At 41.1% G+C, this 17,615-nt stretch overlaps 1 protein-coding gene across 1 annotated transcript in view; it reads right to left on the reverse strand.

The window, feature by feature from the left end:
• Window positions 1–3,183: 3,183 nt before the first annotated feature.
• Window positions 3,184–17,615, reverse strand: part of LOC148341911 (uncharacterized) — a 51,682-nt gene continuing 37,250 nt past the window's right edge. Inside the window, exons 5-6 of the mRNA XM_088287989.1 lie at window positions 6,017–6,816; window positions 3,184–3,213 (exon numbers count right to left, since the gene is read on the reverse strand). Coding sequence (XP_088144115.1) covers window positions 3,184–3,213; window positions 6,017–6,816 — 830 coding nt within the window. The remainder of the gene's footprint in view (window positions 3,214–6,016; window positions 6,817–17,615) is intronic.

Below are 17,615 nucleotides of genomic sequence, written 5' to 3' on the forward strand. Positions count from 1 at the left end.
TGAGTCAGAAAGATGGAAGAAAGCAATGGATGAGGAGATGAAGTCCTTAGAGGACATTCAAACTTTTACTTTGACTAAATTGCCAGAAGGCCGGGAGACAGTGGGAGGAAAGTGGGTCTATTCAATCAAGGAAAACAGTGATGGACGTGAGATGTACAAGGCCAGGTTTGTGGCTAAGGGATATAGCCAGAGAGCAGGAATAGACTATGGTGAAACATTCTCACCGACAGCAAATCTGACTAGTGTACGGGTAGTAATGCAAAAGGCTGCCCAGGATAACTTGATCTTACACCAAATGGACGTAAAAACTGCATATTTGCACGCCCCCTATTGATAGAGAAATATACATGGAACAACCTGAGGGTTATGAGAAAGGAAGAGATGGGCTAGTGTGTAAGCTGGAGAAGTCCATTTACGGCCTAAAGCAATCTGGACGTAATTGGAATTTATTACTTCACAAATACCTAACCGAGAACAAATTCATCCAGAACCCAGCAGACCACTGTGTATACACAAAGGAGTCGAAAGTAGAAGGGAAAGGGATAATTGTTATCTGGGTGGATGACCTTATTATTGCAGCCAATAACACAAGTGGATTAGAACAAGTGAAGAGCATGCTCTCCATCAAGTTTAAAATGAAGGATCTAGGCAGATTAAAACATTTCCTTGGCATGTAAATATTTGACATTCAAATGTCATGTTATTTTTTTTATGTCTTTGTGAAAGTTGTACAGTATACAAGCCATTCATAAGTGGGAGTGTTGAGCGTTATTGTATGACTGCTTGTTACTGTAATGTGCTTATTTGCCACAAGGGGTGCTGTCGCTAACAGACGATGCGATGTTAGGCAGGTGTTCAAGCCTTATTTCTCTCTCTCTGCTTTTGGCTCTGGAGAAGAGCAGTTCGTGTGTGTTGCTGAAATAAACTACGCCAGTTGGCTAACGAGAGAAGTTGTCTACATATCAGAATTATTCTTCTGCTGCGACTGGGCATCAAGGTATAATCCTATGATGCCACATGACCATGGATTTTATCAGATGTTATTCTACATGTAACAAACCATATTAATATTTTGTGGACAGCAGTGGTGATTTTGTTTATTGTATTTTATTTTCATTTGAAATTTGCATCGAAAGGTTCTACTTCCGGTTTAAGCTATGTGCTTTTATTTTGAATGTGAACTTCCTGTTTAGTATTGTTCACACTTAAGGTGAATTGACGAAGAGTACGGCAAAAAGTTTCATATGAAGCCTCAGAAAACGGACGTTTATTTTTCTAGCACCCCCTCCGAAGAGGCAAAAGGTGTGTAAACGATGGATATAAGTATTTTGTGTTTGTAAATATTACGTGTTGAATGTGAAATATGTCAGCTAATTGTAAGCATATGTTTTGAACTGTGTTTCAGCTCTTACGGTGATTCGGTTTTAAGGTTACACGGTTATGGATACATCTTGCTCAAAAATAAACCACAAAATCATCAGTAAAGTCTCATCCTTGGTTCGGAGGGCATGCTACACTACATTTGCCATGACGCAACTTTATTTCAATACATAGTGCACATATCATGTTGCAGTGGAGTGAACTGTGCAGTGTTTGCAGTGTGGGGGGTGATACAGGGGGGCCCCTCTACTGCAGAGAGGGGCTTCTAGGAATTGGCAGGGCGGTGGCACTTCTTCAGAAGTGAGGATGAAGTAACCAACGTCGTGATGAGCCCTGATAAGAAGAAGTTGGCCCCAAAGTCTGACGCAAACAACAACATGCGGGGTCCTGATAGAAGATGTTGACGTCAAAGTCAGCTGCAGTCAGCTGCGACCCACGGCGACACGCCAATGATGAACCGGACTAAACCAGTTTTTGAGAAGAGGAACTGTACCACCCTTTAGTGTAATCTGATTTCTTGAAGTGTAATCTGATTCCCCGATGTTATAAGAGGGAATGTGTGAAAAGCATTGACGAACAGGGGGGAGATAAAGTTGTCAAATAAACTTTGTTAACCTCTCTGTATCCACTTGGGCTGTGCGTCTTTCTCCTTCCAGCTATGAACCCGATATGTCAAATTGGCGAACCTGACATATAATTGGTCCTTCGAGAGCCGTGAACCCAACATACTGGAAGCGTCCGGGGGCGAAGCCGACGACCGGGGACAATCGTGGCCACGACGAGGATTTCTTTTTTTTTTCCAGGATTTATTTTTCTTTTCCCCTTTTTCTTTTTGTTTTTTTGTGTTTCTTTTTTTGGACCTGGTCCTCGACTTTGCTGCTGGAAGGCTGAAAGTTGAAGGGAGGCTGCGGAGAGAGACGTTCAGCTCATCTTGGGTGAGTGTGTCATTTCCGAATGGGATAAATGTGGGCATTTGAAGGGGTACGTAGTTAAATTCCGTGGGGATATTGGAGGGCGGACTCCACTACGAATAGACAGAGTAAGTCTTTAAAACTGTGTAAAACCGTAAGAATACTAGTCAATGTTACGTGAAGAGACAGAGATAGTCTATAAAACTGATAGAGGATAACAGGGGTGTATCCTCCACGCGCGTTTCAAGGGGGAAAATAAGGGGAAGAGAAATAAGGGAAAAGAGAGAGATAAGGGGAAAAAGAAAAAAGGGGAAAAATAAAAGTCAAGAGGGAAAATAAAGGAAAAATAGGGGGAAAAATAGTGTGAATGAATAAGTGTGTGTGGCGCTATGCGATAAATGGATACATAGAAATGGTTGCCCCCCCCCGAAATTTTATTGTCGTTGGGCTGAATGTCATTTTCCAATGAGAACATGAGGGTTTAGTGTCTGTATGTTTATCAGGGTGCAATATTAGCTTCGCCAGCAGAGGGTGCCTAGGACCTTGCTCATCAGAGCCGACGCTAACTACCGTAGCAGAAGAACAGTCAATTTGTGATGACGCAAGAGAAGCTGCGCTACAAGAACATTTCTGAATGTTACTATTGTGCCCTGACAGGTAAAATCTATTGTAAATAAGATAAAAAGGATAAGCAGGAGTAGATAATGGTCACAAACGTTGCAGGTGTTGTAGATGTCTAGTTAGATAGAAGATGTGTGTATATAAATTAGTTTTTGAATATGATTCGTGACGACGTACGTTTGCAATGGCGGATAAGTTGTGCGACGCGATCGCGGGAGACGAAACAATACAGCATGATATGTGTAATTTGGTAACTGACGTTGCGAGGTGTTTAGAAGTTGAAGTTGTGGCCAAAGTTAATCTGAAACAGGATAGGTTGTGTCATGAGGTGCCAGTATTAATCTTAGTGTTTTGCCAAGCTAAGCTCCAAAGTGCATGTTGTGGGCTTCTATTAGCACTAACCCATTAGCCAGTGCTGGAAACCATTGCCCACATTTAATGTTTTAGAAATCTATTAATTCTTAGGTTTCATCACAAAGATATACAATGTTCATCCTGAAGTTCTCAATGTTTAAGACAACTGTAGTAAAGTAGATTAAACCAGTTCAGTATGTGAAAAAGTATTGTAAGAGCAACAGCTAAAACCCTTTAATTTAATTATATTTCATTGAGTTATAGTCTTTGTTATTAAACGTGCATATTGTGTTTTCCTCGCTAACATAATACAGCAAGTTATGTGGTCTAAGATATAAAACCATTGTCATAGAATTGTCAGAAATTGTAATAGAAATGGTTTTGGTGTGACGGTAGCAGAAGAACAGTCAATTTGTGAGGACGCAAGAGAAGCTGCGCTTCAAGAACATTTCTGAATGTTACTATTGTGCCCTGACAGGGAGAAGTGCTGCTGATTGGAGAAAAATAAATACGTTGCACGGCAGATGAGTTGGCCCATCATTTCAAGCTGTGTAACATGTGCATGGAGGCTTGCAACCTCATTTTGGAACGGGAAATTTAACTAACAACTGTCTGGGAAGCAGAAGCTTGGGAATTACCTAAAACAGAGTAATTGTCAACCTGTTCAGGGATTGGAGAACAGTTAAGGGAAACATGGGGAAATCAAACAGTAAAAAGCTAGAAAAAAAGGATCCGAAACAACAATTGACGTGTAAGGACTAGAAATTTATAGAAAGCCAATGTCCGGAAAAAGTAAAACATTTAAACTTATGCTTGCGTAATGAAAGCCAGTTGAGCAAGTGGAACAAGTGATTTTATTGATGACTGTGGAAGGCACCGATTTCATAAGCACAGTTTCTTCTCACACCTTTTCCATTAAATACGATTAAAAAGACAACTGAAAAGCATAATGTTAAAAAATATGTATTAAGCTGACCAGCGAATTCATGTTATAACAAAAAAACAAATATTAAAACTTATTATTTTTTTATTCCCCAGCCATTATTTTTGTATTTATTCAATTACTTCGACTTTTACCTGCTGGTACGCCATCCGGTGTGCCCTGTGAATGTTATGATCCTCCAGCAGAACTGAAGGGTTGAAGAGGACTCTCCAAACGCAGACACGGAAAAAAGGTGGTGATACAAAGATAGTGTAGCGACTTTGTAAATAGTTCAATGGTTCTGTGTTTTCCTCTTTTCTGTGGAGGCTGTGAAGGCAGCAGGGGAGTGAACGTTATGTTGTTGTTGTTGTTGTGTTGCTCTCTCTCTGATCGGCGTGGTTGCGGCCAACAGCAGCCGTTTTTGGCTTAATAATAAAAGCGTTCGCTGATGGACAAATTGGCCTGATATTATACAACGTTACAATATTTATTATAATCACAATATAGTCAGTGTAATCAGCGCGTCTCGCAGCAGCTGATGGCATGGCGCGAGACTATCGCTGGAGGAACGCCCACACAGCTGAAAAAACAAAAACACACGCAGCATGACAGGCACGGATCATGACAGTGAAATGAAAGGTGGCATTCTTCATTTATTTATTTATTCATTTATTCATTCATAACTGACAGCCTCGCTCTCCGCCGTTGCCCGGGCGGAAGGTGCTCCTATTCGGCTTAACTACCACGCACGCCGGCCGGTCTCCTTCGGAGCTCACGGTCCCGAACGAAGCCAAATGTCGCCGCGCGAGTGCCCGGGCGAAAGTTGTTTATCTTCGGCTTGACAGCCACACACGCCGGCCGGTCTCCTTCGGAGCTCAAGCACGGTGTCCGATCGTGTACGTCGCCACCAATCGTGTCCGGGGGAACCTGCTCTTCTTCGGCCACTCTCTTCTTCGTCCACTCTCCTCTTCGGCGCACGCCGGCCGTCTAACCGCTTCAGCGCCCCCTTGTGCCGCTCGGCGAAACTACAATGTTCCCGAATATTTTTTAGACCCGCGAAGCACTGAACCCGCAAAAGGTGAACCGCGAAGTAGCGGGGGTTCACTGTATTAAATGTATGTGAGGGAATATTTGAAGAGTTTGAGTTTTGTTCAATGGACCATACATATACGAGCCAGCCAAACACACCGAGAAAACCAGCGCTGACTCCAGTCGCCATCAAGAAACTGAGACGATTTGCGTTTCTCTTTCTTGTTCTTTTTATAGTTCAACTTCTAGATCTGTTTTTCACCTTTTCACAACGTAATGAAGGCCAGTTGAGCAAGTGGAACAAGTGATTTTATTGATGATTGTGGAAGGCACCGATTTCATAAGCACAGTTTCTTCTCACACCTTTTCCATTAGGTACGATTAAAAAGACAGCTGAAAAGTATAATATTAACAAATGTTGTTACAGGCAAAGTTTCCTTTACATGTTTGATGTAAACACACAAAACAAATCATGATCACTCAGACACATTGCTTCTTCTGGCACAGATCACATTGGCTTAATGTCAATAAAAAAGCTTTGCAAAATTCAATATATCATATTTTATTCAAAATCAAAATTTACATCTTACCACAAAGAGTCAGTTCCTTCAGTTATTTGTTTTCTTTTTTTTAAGCTTCAAGGATTGCTGCTTTTCTCACCAGCACAATTGTGACTCTCCGCATATTGTTTAGTGGAGAATTTTTTAGCACAAACGCTGCAACTGAATGGCTTGTCTCCAGTGTGTGTTCTTGTGTGGTTTCGTAAATACGACTTTTGAGAGAACCTCTTGGCACAAACTGAGCAGGAAAAATGTTTTTCTCCACTATGTGTTCTTGTGTGTTTTGTGAAATTTGACTTATCAGAGAAACTTTTGCCACAAACTAAGCAGGAAAAAGGTTTTTCTCCACTGTGTGTTCTTGTGTGGATTGTTAAATCAAACTTTTGAGAGAAGCTTTTACCACAAACCAAGCAGGAAAATGTTTTTTCTCCAGTGTGTGTTCTTGTGTGGATTGTTAAATTTGCCTTATGAGAGAAGCATTTTCCACAAACTGAGCAGGAAAGAGGTTTTTCTCCAGTGTGCGTTCTTGTGTGGATTGTTAAACTTGAATTTTGAGAGAAGCTTTTACCACAAACTGAGCAGGAAAAAGGTTTTTCTCCAGTGTGCGTTCTTGTGTGGATTGTTAAACTTGAATTTTGAGAGAAGCATTTTCCACAAACTGAGCAGGAAAGAGGTTTTTCTCCAGTGTGCGTTCTTGTGTGGATTGTTAAACTTGAATTTTGAGAGAAGCTTTTACCACAGACCAAGCAGGAAAATGTTTTTTCTCCAGTGTGTGTTCTTGTGTGAATTATTAAATATGACTTTCGAGAGTAACTTTTGCCACAAACTGAGCAGGAAAAAGGTTTTTCTCCAGTGTGCGTTCTTGTGTGGATTGTTAAACTTGAATTTTGAGAGAAGCATTTTCCACAAACTGAGCAGGAAAAAGGTTTTTCTCCAGTGTGCGTTCTTGTGTGGATTGTTAAACTTGAATTTTGAGGGAAGCATTTTCCACAAACTGAGCAGGAAAAAGGTTTTTCTCCACTGTGCGTTCTTATGTGCCCTTTTAAAGACAGCTTTGAAGTGAATGAGTCAGTGTGACATGCCCTTTCACCTTTGGCTTGCCCATCATCATCATCATCATCATCATCGTCATGATCGTCTGATAATGTGTCCTCATTATGTACTTGTGATGGCCCCCAGTGGTCTTCATCACCTTCTGTTGTCACATGATGACTTGAGCTGATGCTTGTAGGCTCCGCCCCTCTCTTGTCCTCACTCTCATCCTTGTTTTCATCTTCAGTCTTTATAGAGACAATGTTCACTGGTGACTTGTAGATCTCCTCCTCCTCCTCCTCCTTTTTGATGTGAGTCAAGTCTGGCTCCTCTTTCACAGAACGGAGATCGTTTTCACTGACGTCTGCAGGACACAAAAAGACAAATTTGGTTTGGTCAAATCAAAGGTCAGGCGGCGACTTTGTTTTATATTGTTTCTACCGTGCTACCTTGACTTGTGCCTGCTGCACACGGAGCAATGCGTGCGACCCCAACTTGGACCGGACCATGGGGGCATTTCACAAAATTACGTCCTACGATGTAAACCTCCCTTTAGCAGCACAACTGTGATAAACGAGCATTTAAAAAGGAAGCACGTTGCGGCTGATGCCCGATTTCATTCCTGACATAGTCACAGACGTTACTGGAAGCGAGCTGAAGTAAGCACACACAGGCTATTGTGTGCGTCTGATGGAACACCTGTTGTGGGACCCTAACTTATTGATGGGGACCACTGGGGGCCATCGCAACATAATGTCATTGATAGAATAGAAATCCTTCAAGCGAAATATGTTTACAAGTATTTCTTTTTGCATTAAGAGATATAACTAAATATTCCTGGGCTTGTTGGTAGAAAAGGAGGTTGTGACGTTCTCCCTTTTTAAGCCCATCGTAAGCCAAAGAGATATATATTCAGTGGAACCTCGGTTCTCGACCATAATCTGTTCCAGAACCCTGTTCGAGAACCGATTTGTTCGACCACCGAATCAAATGCAATAGTTGTACGCACTACTTTTCTTTTTTCGCTAGTAGCAGCTTTGTTGCTTGCACTGACCTTCTTAGGAGGCATGATTAGGGGCTAAAACACTTCCCAGCACGTAGCACGTCCGCACGCGACAACAATTGGTCAATTGGCTGCTCAGCATCCCACCCTCGCGTGCGCACTCACGCGTTATACCGGCGTTCGAACTCCGATGTTTGTTCGAACTGCGAAGCAACAATTTCTCTATTTTTTTTGTTCGAACTCCAATTAGTTCGACCTCAGAGTCGTTCGAGAACCGAGGTTCCACTGTATATATATACACAGTGGAACCTCGGTTCTCAACCATAATCCGTTCCTGAACCCTGTTCGAAAAGCAAATTGTTCGAACACCGAAACATTCCTTTGCTGCTTGCACTGACTTTCTTTGGAGGCATGATTAGGGGCTAAAACACTTCGTACACCTATATAAAACGCGAGAGCAAAACGCAGCACGTCCGCACGCGACAACAGTTGGTCATAAAGAGAGCAAGAGAGTGATCTACACCCGCACGCCGCTCAGCATCCCACCCTCGCATACGCACTCATGCGTCATACCGGCGTTCGAACTCCGATGTTTGTTCGAACTCCGATTAGTTCGACCTCAGAGTCGTTCGAGAACCGAGGTTCCACTGTATATATATATTTCTTTAAGCATTTTTTAAGGTGTGCCGCTACTTCGCGGATTTTCAGTTTTCGCGGGTGGTCTCTGTCCCCATTAACCGCGATAACCGGGTTTTTACTGTCCTTCCAACTGACTCCTTCCGCGACTCGCACACTCCCCTTCTTCAAGTGCACACTCTCTCACGTCATCAATCGGGATTGCGCGAGACATCCCGCGACCGACTAAATAAGCACATTGTCCATTACATGCGCCACACCAATCAAAGGCAAACAGTATTAACAATACAGCAGAATGTCAAACGATGCACAATTATTAATCATATAACTGTGTATATCATAAAGCCATCACAATTAACATTAGTTCGGAAAATATCCCCTTCTTAATCACAACTCAAAGGGATGATTCTATAAACATGCGAACCTTCAGAACAACCATGAACACGTCAACTATAATTTAGCTATTCTTTTTTTAACTAACTAATACAGTGATTCTCAAATAGTGGGGCGCGGTGCGATGCTAAGGGGGGCGCATGAATTGATGACAGTGCTCCACACAGCCAGCAGCTGATCATATCGCAGCGGGGCGTGTCCTATTTTTCCACTTTTGTGCTGAACAGACTGCAGTTTTCACCCAGGAAATCCATTCAGCACGACATTAAAAAACGACAACGCCGTTCATTCTTCTCGTCTAACAAAAAGAAGCACACGAGTTATCGCCAAGCAGAGATCAAGTGCGGATTTGTTGAGATTGGCGTTTGAAAATGTGTGAAAGAACGACACCCAAGTACAAAGATAAGATCAGATAAGTTGTCCTTTATTAGTCCCACAATGGGGAAATTTGAGGTGTTTACAGGAGCAAAGATATAGATCACACAGAGTCGGCGGCGTAATGTAGCCGTTAATGTATAACATTAGCAGCAGACATTCATAATAAGCATGCAAATATACACAGTATAAACGTATCTAGTGTAAGGAAACACTCCTAATGTCTGTCCATTATACAGAGGGGGAAAACACTGTAATGATAAAAACGACTGAATGATTGGAAATACTGCAATGATAAAAATTTTGCAATGATAAAAGTACTGTAATGGTAAAAGTACTGCAATGGTAAAAGTACTGTAATAGTAAAAGTACTGTAATGGTAAAAGTACTGCAATGATAAAGTATACTGTAATGGTAAAAGTACTGTAATAGTAAAAGTACTGTAATGGTAAAAGTACTGCAATGATAAATTATACTGTAATGGTAAAAGTACTGTAATAGTAAAAGTACTGTAATGGTAAAAGTACTGTAATAGTAAAAGTACTGCAATGACAGAAAAATACTGCAATGATAAAAGTGATAAAAGTACTGTGATAGTAAAAGTACCGCAATGATAGGAATACTGCAATTATAAAAGTACTGCAATGATAAAAGTACTGTAATAGTGAACATCCTGCAATGGTAGAAATACTGCAGTGATAGAAGTACTGTTATAAGAATACTGTAATATAAACAAAATACATCATTGGTCAATATTTAAGTACCCTTTGGGTGAAAGTGCAGTAGCGGTTTATATTGCATCCTAGGACTGCACAATTGCACTAATGCCCGCCCGTTTGTAGGCCTGACCCAATGTTCTTGTTAAAAAGTCTGACAGCAGTCGGCAGGAAGGAGCGGCGAAATCTCTCTTTGGTACAGCGAGGGTGTAAAAGTCTGTCACTGAAGGAGCTGTAAAGTGTTCTCAGAGTGTCATTGAGTGGGTGGGCTGGTTTGTCCAGCATTGATGACAGTTTTGCCGTCATCCTTCTGCCCCCCACTGAGTCCACAGAGTCCAGGGAGCAGCCCAGGACAGAGCTGGCCCTCCTCACTAGTTTGTCCAGTCTCTTTTTGTCCCGGCCCGAGATGCCTCCTGCCCAGGAGACCACTCCATAGAAGATGACTGAGGAAACCACCGAGTCATAGAAGTTCCTGAGGAGTGTTCCCCGAACGCCAAAGGACCTCAACCTCCTGAGTAGGAAGAGTCTGCTCTGACCCTTCCTCCAGCTTGTCTCCCAATAAGGCGGGCTGTATGGTGTTGAAAGCACTTGAGAAATCAAAGAACATGATCCTCACCGTGCCCCCTGCCTTCTCCAGGTGGGAGAATGAAGTGTGGAGCAGGTAGATGATGGCAACATCCACACTGATGCCAGGCTGGTATGCGAACTGGAGTGGGTCCATTAAGGAGCTGACCAGGGGGCGCAGGAACTTTATTACCGGGAACAAAATGTTCCTGGCCTTGTTGGTAGAAAAGGGGGTTGTGGCGTACTCCCTTTTAAGCCCATAGTAAGCCAAAGATGCAGATGCATTCCTTGCAGCATGCGCTTGTTCACTGATGAGATCCATGCAACCCTGGATGGATGCATTAAATGTATTTTAAATGTTTGGATGAAGTGAAACTATGCACACGTGCACAAAACAGTGCAGAGCCACCCGAGGTTCATTGACTCTCATACGACCAAGCCAGTACAAAGTTCATAAATGAAAAAGACCAATACGTACTTGACTTTTTAAAAAAAAAAAAAAACTTAATATTTTGTGTTTTATTCACCAAAATTGATCGACCGTCATTGATGTTTTCCCCACAGTGTGCACATTTTGTAGAGTCAGGCAGAATTCCTTCCGGAAGGAATTGCTTGAACAAGATATAAAAACCAGAAAATGTAAAATGTTAAATAATCAGTTCAAATTTTATACTGGGAAAAAACACGGAGTTCACCCCCCACTATTGGTTATTCTTTGGCATACATTTTCTGCACTGATTTTATTTGGCATAAACAAATGTTTAGCAAACCGACAAGTAAAAGGCAATAATTAAAAATAAAACGGCAATAACCTTGAACGCATTTCCCCAAACAACTTAATATTGTGATGCATATTTTTAACGACAGAAAGTCGTTCTTGACAAAGCAAATGAGAGTTAGACGTGTACAAACCTGCTTTGAGTGGCACAACACGAGGCTGGTTGCAAACTTCGTCCAGCAGTTGATGATGTTGCTCGTTCTCTTCTTTTATTCCACAAAGTTCCTCTTTGTACTTGGGTGTCGTGATTTCACACATTTTCAAATGATAATTCCAAAAAATCCGCACTTGATCTCTGCTTGGCGATGAGTCATGTGCCTCTTTTCGTTAGCGGCTACCTAGCTTACAAGCTAAGCTAACAAGCTAAGCTAACTGCACCGAAAAGTATCAACACGCGAAGATGAGTTTATCGGGACACAAAGACTTAATGAATTATGTCGGCGTCCTTTAGAGGAGCACTAAGGATCGAGAGACCTCATTGTTGGGACAGAAAAGCGACTGTCCTCAGCGAAGCCGGACCGAGATCTTACATTGTGGAAACAAAGCATGGACAAAGAGTGAGGAGGAACAGGAGGAGTCTTCTGAAGGTTCCCGAGGACTGTAAGAAATCTTCTGATGCGGCTGAGGCTGCAAAGCAGGCGGATACATCGAAGGAGCACAGACCTCAACCACCAGCAATTTCTGGGATTACTGAACCTCTTCGAAGATCAACAAGAGTTAAACGACAACCGGACAGGCTGATTGAAAATGTTTAATGTTGTGTGATTGTTCCTAAAATTGTTGTAGAGCTGCTTGTTGTCATAAAAAATGGATAGATATTGTTAAGAAGTGAAAATAATTGATAACAAAACAAAATTATTATAATAATAATAAAAAATAATAAGAATGAAAAAAAAGCTTAGGCATTGTTTAACGTTTGAAAGGGAGATGTAATGATAGCAGTTATATCATTGGCCACTAGTTGGCAGTATTGCCCGACGTGTGTTTTGGTTACCAGACGAACAAGTGTGTCTGCACATAGACGAGAATGCAAGTCAGTAAATTAAGAGACACAAGCTTGCAGCATCACGTTGCCTGCGTGACTTCTGAAGATAGAAGACGGAACATTACAGTAATCATTTAAAAAAAACGTATAGTAACCATAAAATTATTTTTAAAAAACGTATCGTTAAATACTAAAGCTGTTGCTTTTTGTTATTTACAAAGAATTTTTGTTTAAAATCCCCCTGGCTCTTCTTTTTGTGTTTTCTATATTATGTACGTATTAGTAGCTGACCTTCCCACAACTCCCTGGCAGAAGGTAGGCACTGATTTTTTTCATATAAGAGAACATTATCAGATTCCCAAGCGTGAAAAAATCCTGAGTGACATGGCAGGTGCTCAGTACTTCAAATTAGATGCATCGCATGGATTTCGGTATTCATAAATGTGTTTGGTTTGCTTCTGTGAATAAAGATTTAAAAAAAAAAACGTATTAGTAAATATTTATCATCTCATCAATATTTGCACAACAGAGTACTGAGTTTCGAGATCCTCACAAAAAATAATTCTCAAAATTATATTTCTTAGCAATTTAGCTTAGTTAAGGGATATTTTATTGACAATCTAACATCAATCTACAAAGACAGAAAAAAAATTGGTGGTGGGGGGGGCGCGAATCTTTTTCTTCTTGGGAGGGGCGGGCGTGAAATAATTGAGAAGCACTGCTAGTATTTGCAGACATTATATTCATACAATCTCGCAGCCCGAGTGAAACACAGCATTGTTGCAAGTTCGGGAGGAGAAACTTAAACGTCTCACTGCTGGAGCAGCAGCGGCTTCTCGAGGCAAAGGCGGAAGTGACGTCAGATTTTACGCGCCAATGTGGCGTTATTTTAGTTTTTTTTTTTTTTTATCAACCGAAATAAAATATTATATAGAATATATATTGAAATATAACAGCCAGGGGTAAAAACATACACAGAGGCAAAGAAATATATTTGAAAAATACGTGCTGAAAGCATGACGTCATAAGCAAGCGCGCAGCTTCCGAAGGACCTCGACCACATCCACCGACCCGTCCACACCGGAACAAAAACCGTCCACCGCTAAATTCTTCTGATTTAGTGTGGAACTGACTGTAAATTTCTCACAGAATGTCCAGTGCTACTCTAAAGGACTACGACATAATTAATTAAGTCTTTGTGTCCCGATAACTCATCTTCGCGCGTTGATGCTTTTCGGCGTAGTTAGCTTAGCTTGTTAGCTTGCTAGCCGCTAACGAAAAGAGGCACATGACTCATCGCCAAGCAGAGATCAAGTGCGGATTTTTTGGAATTATCATTTGAAAATGTGTGCTAGAACGACACCCAAGTACAAAGAGGAACTTTGTGGAATAAAAGAAGAGAACGAGCAACATTTTCAACTGCTGGGCGAAGTTAACAAGCAGCCTCCTGTTGTGCTACACAAAGCAGGTTTGTACCCGTCTTACTCTCATTTGCTTTGGAAAGAACGACTTTCTATCGTTAAAAATATGCATCACAACATTAAGTTGTTTGGGGAAATCGTTCAAGGTTATTGCCGTTTTATTTTTGAATATTGCCGTTTACTTGCAGGTCTGCTTAACATTTGTTTATGCCAAATGAAATCAGTGCCGAAAATATATGCCAAAGAATAACCATTTGTGGGGGGTAAACTCCGTGTTTTTTTTCCCCATTTTAAAATTCGAACTGATTATTTAACATTTTACATATTCCGGTATTTATATGTTGCTAAAGAAATTAAGTTTGTCATGTCATTATGTTTCAAAACTATGCTGACAGATGTAGTGTATTTTTATATCCACTGTTGGAGTTGAGCCACCGAGAAAATGAGAAACATTTAGGAAATGAATCTTGAAAGCCAAACTTACTCCAATGCGTGTTCATTTTTTGTACTCAAGAAGAATAGGGTCAAATAAAGACTCAACAACAACTGATTACAGTTGCGATATTTTAGTTTCTTCAATTTCTGGAGTTCAGGAAATAGTACAAAGACAGATATCTGGGCGTTTTTTTCTCAATCTGACGAGAAACTGTACTCGGACGACCACAATCGAAAAATGGCGCGCTGATCTCAGCCCAGCCTCACATTTTCTAGGAGGTTTTCTATGTCAAGGGTCATGTAGGTTGAATCGGTCGTCCTTGCTCCTTCCCCCGGCCCGGTCCACATTCCACGTCCAAGGCTGACCTTCTCAGGCAGGCGGCAGTCTCTCCGTCTCTCATTCCCCTGTAATCTCGTCAGTGTACAGATTGTGTGGTCTATGTTTTCACAGATGAAATTGTTATGTTTTTGGTGTTCTTGATAGTGTCCCTGTGACGTCCTCCCCTGCCCAACTTGATATGTTTGTATCTTCTATGGCCTATGTGGAGAATGTGTTTTATTGTATTTGTCCATGAAGTGCGATCTGGTTTGTCATCAGTTTGACCCGAGCAGACTGAATCTGTTTATTCTGAATGAGAGTGTGGGTCATGAAAATACTCTGTGTGCAATTTTGAGGTCTTACATTTAAACGAAGTCATAAATTTAGCATATGAATGCATCAGTAAACACCATGACTACAATCCCAGTCAATCTTATCGATGCACTGTTCTTCTACTTTCCTTTGATAAATGCTTTTTGTTTAATCAATGTTGAACATATTCAGTAACTATGAACCTGCTAAATTAAATAATTGACCTTCTGTCCCGGAAGTGTTTAAAATAATGCAAGCAATCATAATACAATCCTTCAATATTCATGTCAGGTGTGGCCATTCCCTATAACAGGGGTCTCAAACTCGCGGGCCATTTGCGGCCCGCGCGATGATAGTTTGCGGCCCCCGCCTTATTATGAAAGTTTATGTTCGTGCGGCCCGCGAATTTGATATGACTGGCACTTTACAGTGTTTTGTGCGGAGCTGAACGAACCTACCACATCTTCAGCTTTAAAACGAGGGTAGGATTGTAATTTTTTTTTCGATGTTTTAGTAGGGGTTTGATTGATGAATGTTCGGATTTTGTGGCGTCTGAAAATTACTTCCGGTTTTTATTTAGTGAGCAGGCTGGTTGAAAACTTTATCGAAATATAAACTGAGTTTTTATTATTTACTTTTGTTCGTGGCTCACCTATGCAAAAGGAAGCGCTGCCAGGTCTCTAGCAGCAAGATGTAGGCATGAGAAGCCATGTTCAGAAGATCAGTTCATGTTCAATGTTCCACTCATGTTCATGACAATTCATGTTCAGAAGAAGATTAAAGAACTGTGAAGACAGACATTTGACTCATTATTATTATTTATTACGGATTAATTTTCTTATTAATTTCTTATTTATTTTCTTATTAATTGCTTATTTATTTTTAAATCCTATTTTGTGTTAAAAAATAAAAATCAAGACATTTGAGAAGATTAGATTTTTTTTATTTTTTTCTTGCGGAAAACCTGATGCGGCCCAGCCTCACCCAGAGTCTGCCTCTAGTGGCCCCCAGGTAAATTTAGTTTGAGACCCCTGCCCAATAAGAAGGGAACGTCGGAGAGAAGGGTACACCTTTCCCTTTTTTCTTTTTGGGGAGACTTCTTTTGACATCAGCATGTGACGAGAATAAAATCTCTTTCTAACCAAAATGACTGTGTCAGAGAATTTTTTTCCATCACCAATTCTGCCATGCTCGGCGACCTGTCCGGAGGGAAGCTGAGCCAGACCCACACATCAACAACAAAATATACCACATTTTTGGCATTTTGCTCCATTGAGGGTCTCAGGGTGCTGGGGCGCAGGCGTTCAACAGCCGGCCGGCTGAACTTTCGGTGAGATGCTTTTACTCACAATGGGTGTTGTGCGCCTGTGTCCAAGCGGTCGGGGCTTTTGGGGTCGTTAAAGAAAGCTTGTGCGTGTGGGTCTGCTGGCTGGTTGGTCATGGAAAATGTCCCTGTGTTAGTTTCAATTATTGTTTAAACAAGAGGCCTCTATAATGATTAAGACATTAAAAGATGTCAAAGTAACCGCACTATGCAAGAACATTAGAAAATGTATAAAAAAAACAAATAAATAGATAAATGAAAAAAAATGATGATAGGAACTAAGTAAATGGGGACTAGTGCGGGAGAAATGTGCAGAAGATAAAGAAAAGAAAGGTCTAGTGGTTAAAGAGATGAGAAATAAGAAGTGTAAAACTATAGCTATAGACAACATAGTCGTGAATAAGCTCAGTTTGAGCACAGAACCTGGCCAGGGTGTAAATTTTAGCAGGACAATTATGAGCTGAAAATAGAAATAATGAAGAGAAGCGCGCTTCCACGTATCGTATTGGGCACTTTGTGGCATGGAACACAGTAAGGATCGAGGCGTACCATTGTGTGGAGGGCCCGACAGTTTCGCTGGTACGTAGCAAGAGATACGCTGTTCAGATACGTACCCTGTGATTAATCGTGTTCTGGTCAAGGCCACGCAAAATCAAAAACCTGGCTACCATCTACTGTGGGACCAAGAAGTCAGGCAGCCCCCACGCAGGAGATAAGGGGTGATAGTTATCAACCAGTGCCAGTCCCTCCTTTGTAGAAAGAATTGCCCCTTCTAAAAGCCGGATGTGATTGCATTGATATTCCGTTTTATCAGTTCAACTAATGCGTGTGCGTCCTAGTGTGCATTGAAAGATGCAGCGTAAAAAATCTGTTTAAAAATTTGCATAATAACTAAAGCAAAATTAGAATGAGAAAGATAATTGGCTACATAATCATTGGGGTGAAATTAATCATTGCAAGAAGCGGTGATTTAAATAGAGAAATCTAAGATCATAAAAGGATGAATGCATGTTCCGTGGAATGTGATTTGTCAACACGGAAAAGCCCTGAGTGATGAAAACGTGAACATATGGTTAAGGAACAGGTCTCTTTGACGGCAAAAGTCTGACTATGGTAAACAATTGATAATTAGACCTCAATGAAGTGATTGTGCAGTTGAAAAAGTTCATATATTGACTGTGAAAAGCTAAAGTGAGAAACTAGGATTAACTATTTGGCAAACACTAGAACGTATTCAGTCTCGAGGAAGACTGAATGCAGTAAAATTGCAATAAGAAGAACAATAAACCTTCCCAGAGTGTTACAATGTCCTGGAAACAAAAGTTTGGGATTGCCCCTGAGGGTGAAATTCCTCTCTGAACTCCTCCTTTGTGCCCCCGGCAGCAACTCATGAAACAGGGAAACTGATAAAAGATACAATTTTGTTGAAACGGAACATGCAAGGTTAAAGGTCATGCAAAATGAAAAAATAAAACCTCTAATGTTCCATACTTCAGTTTGGCGACAGATGTACTACGGCAATTCAATTAATGGAACGACATTTTG

The sequence above is a fragment of the Idiotropiscis lumnitzeri genome, chromosome 2 (assembly GCF_059441095.1).
Source record: "Idiotropiscis lumnitzeri isolate Australia: NSW breed Sydney's pygmy pipehorse chromosome 2, RoL_Ilum_1.0, whole genome shotgun sequence".
Lineage (NCBI taxonomy): Eukaryota > Metazoa > Chordata > Actinopteri > Syngnathiformes > Syngnathidae > Idiotropiscis > Idiotropiscis lumnitzeri.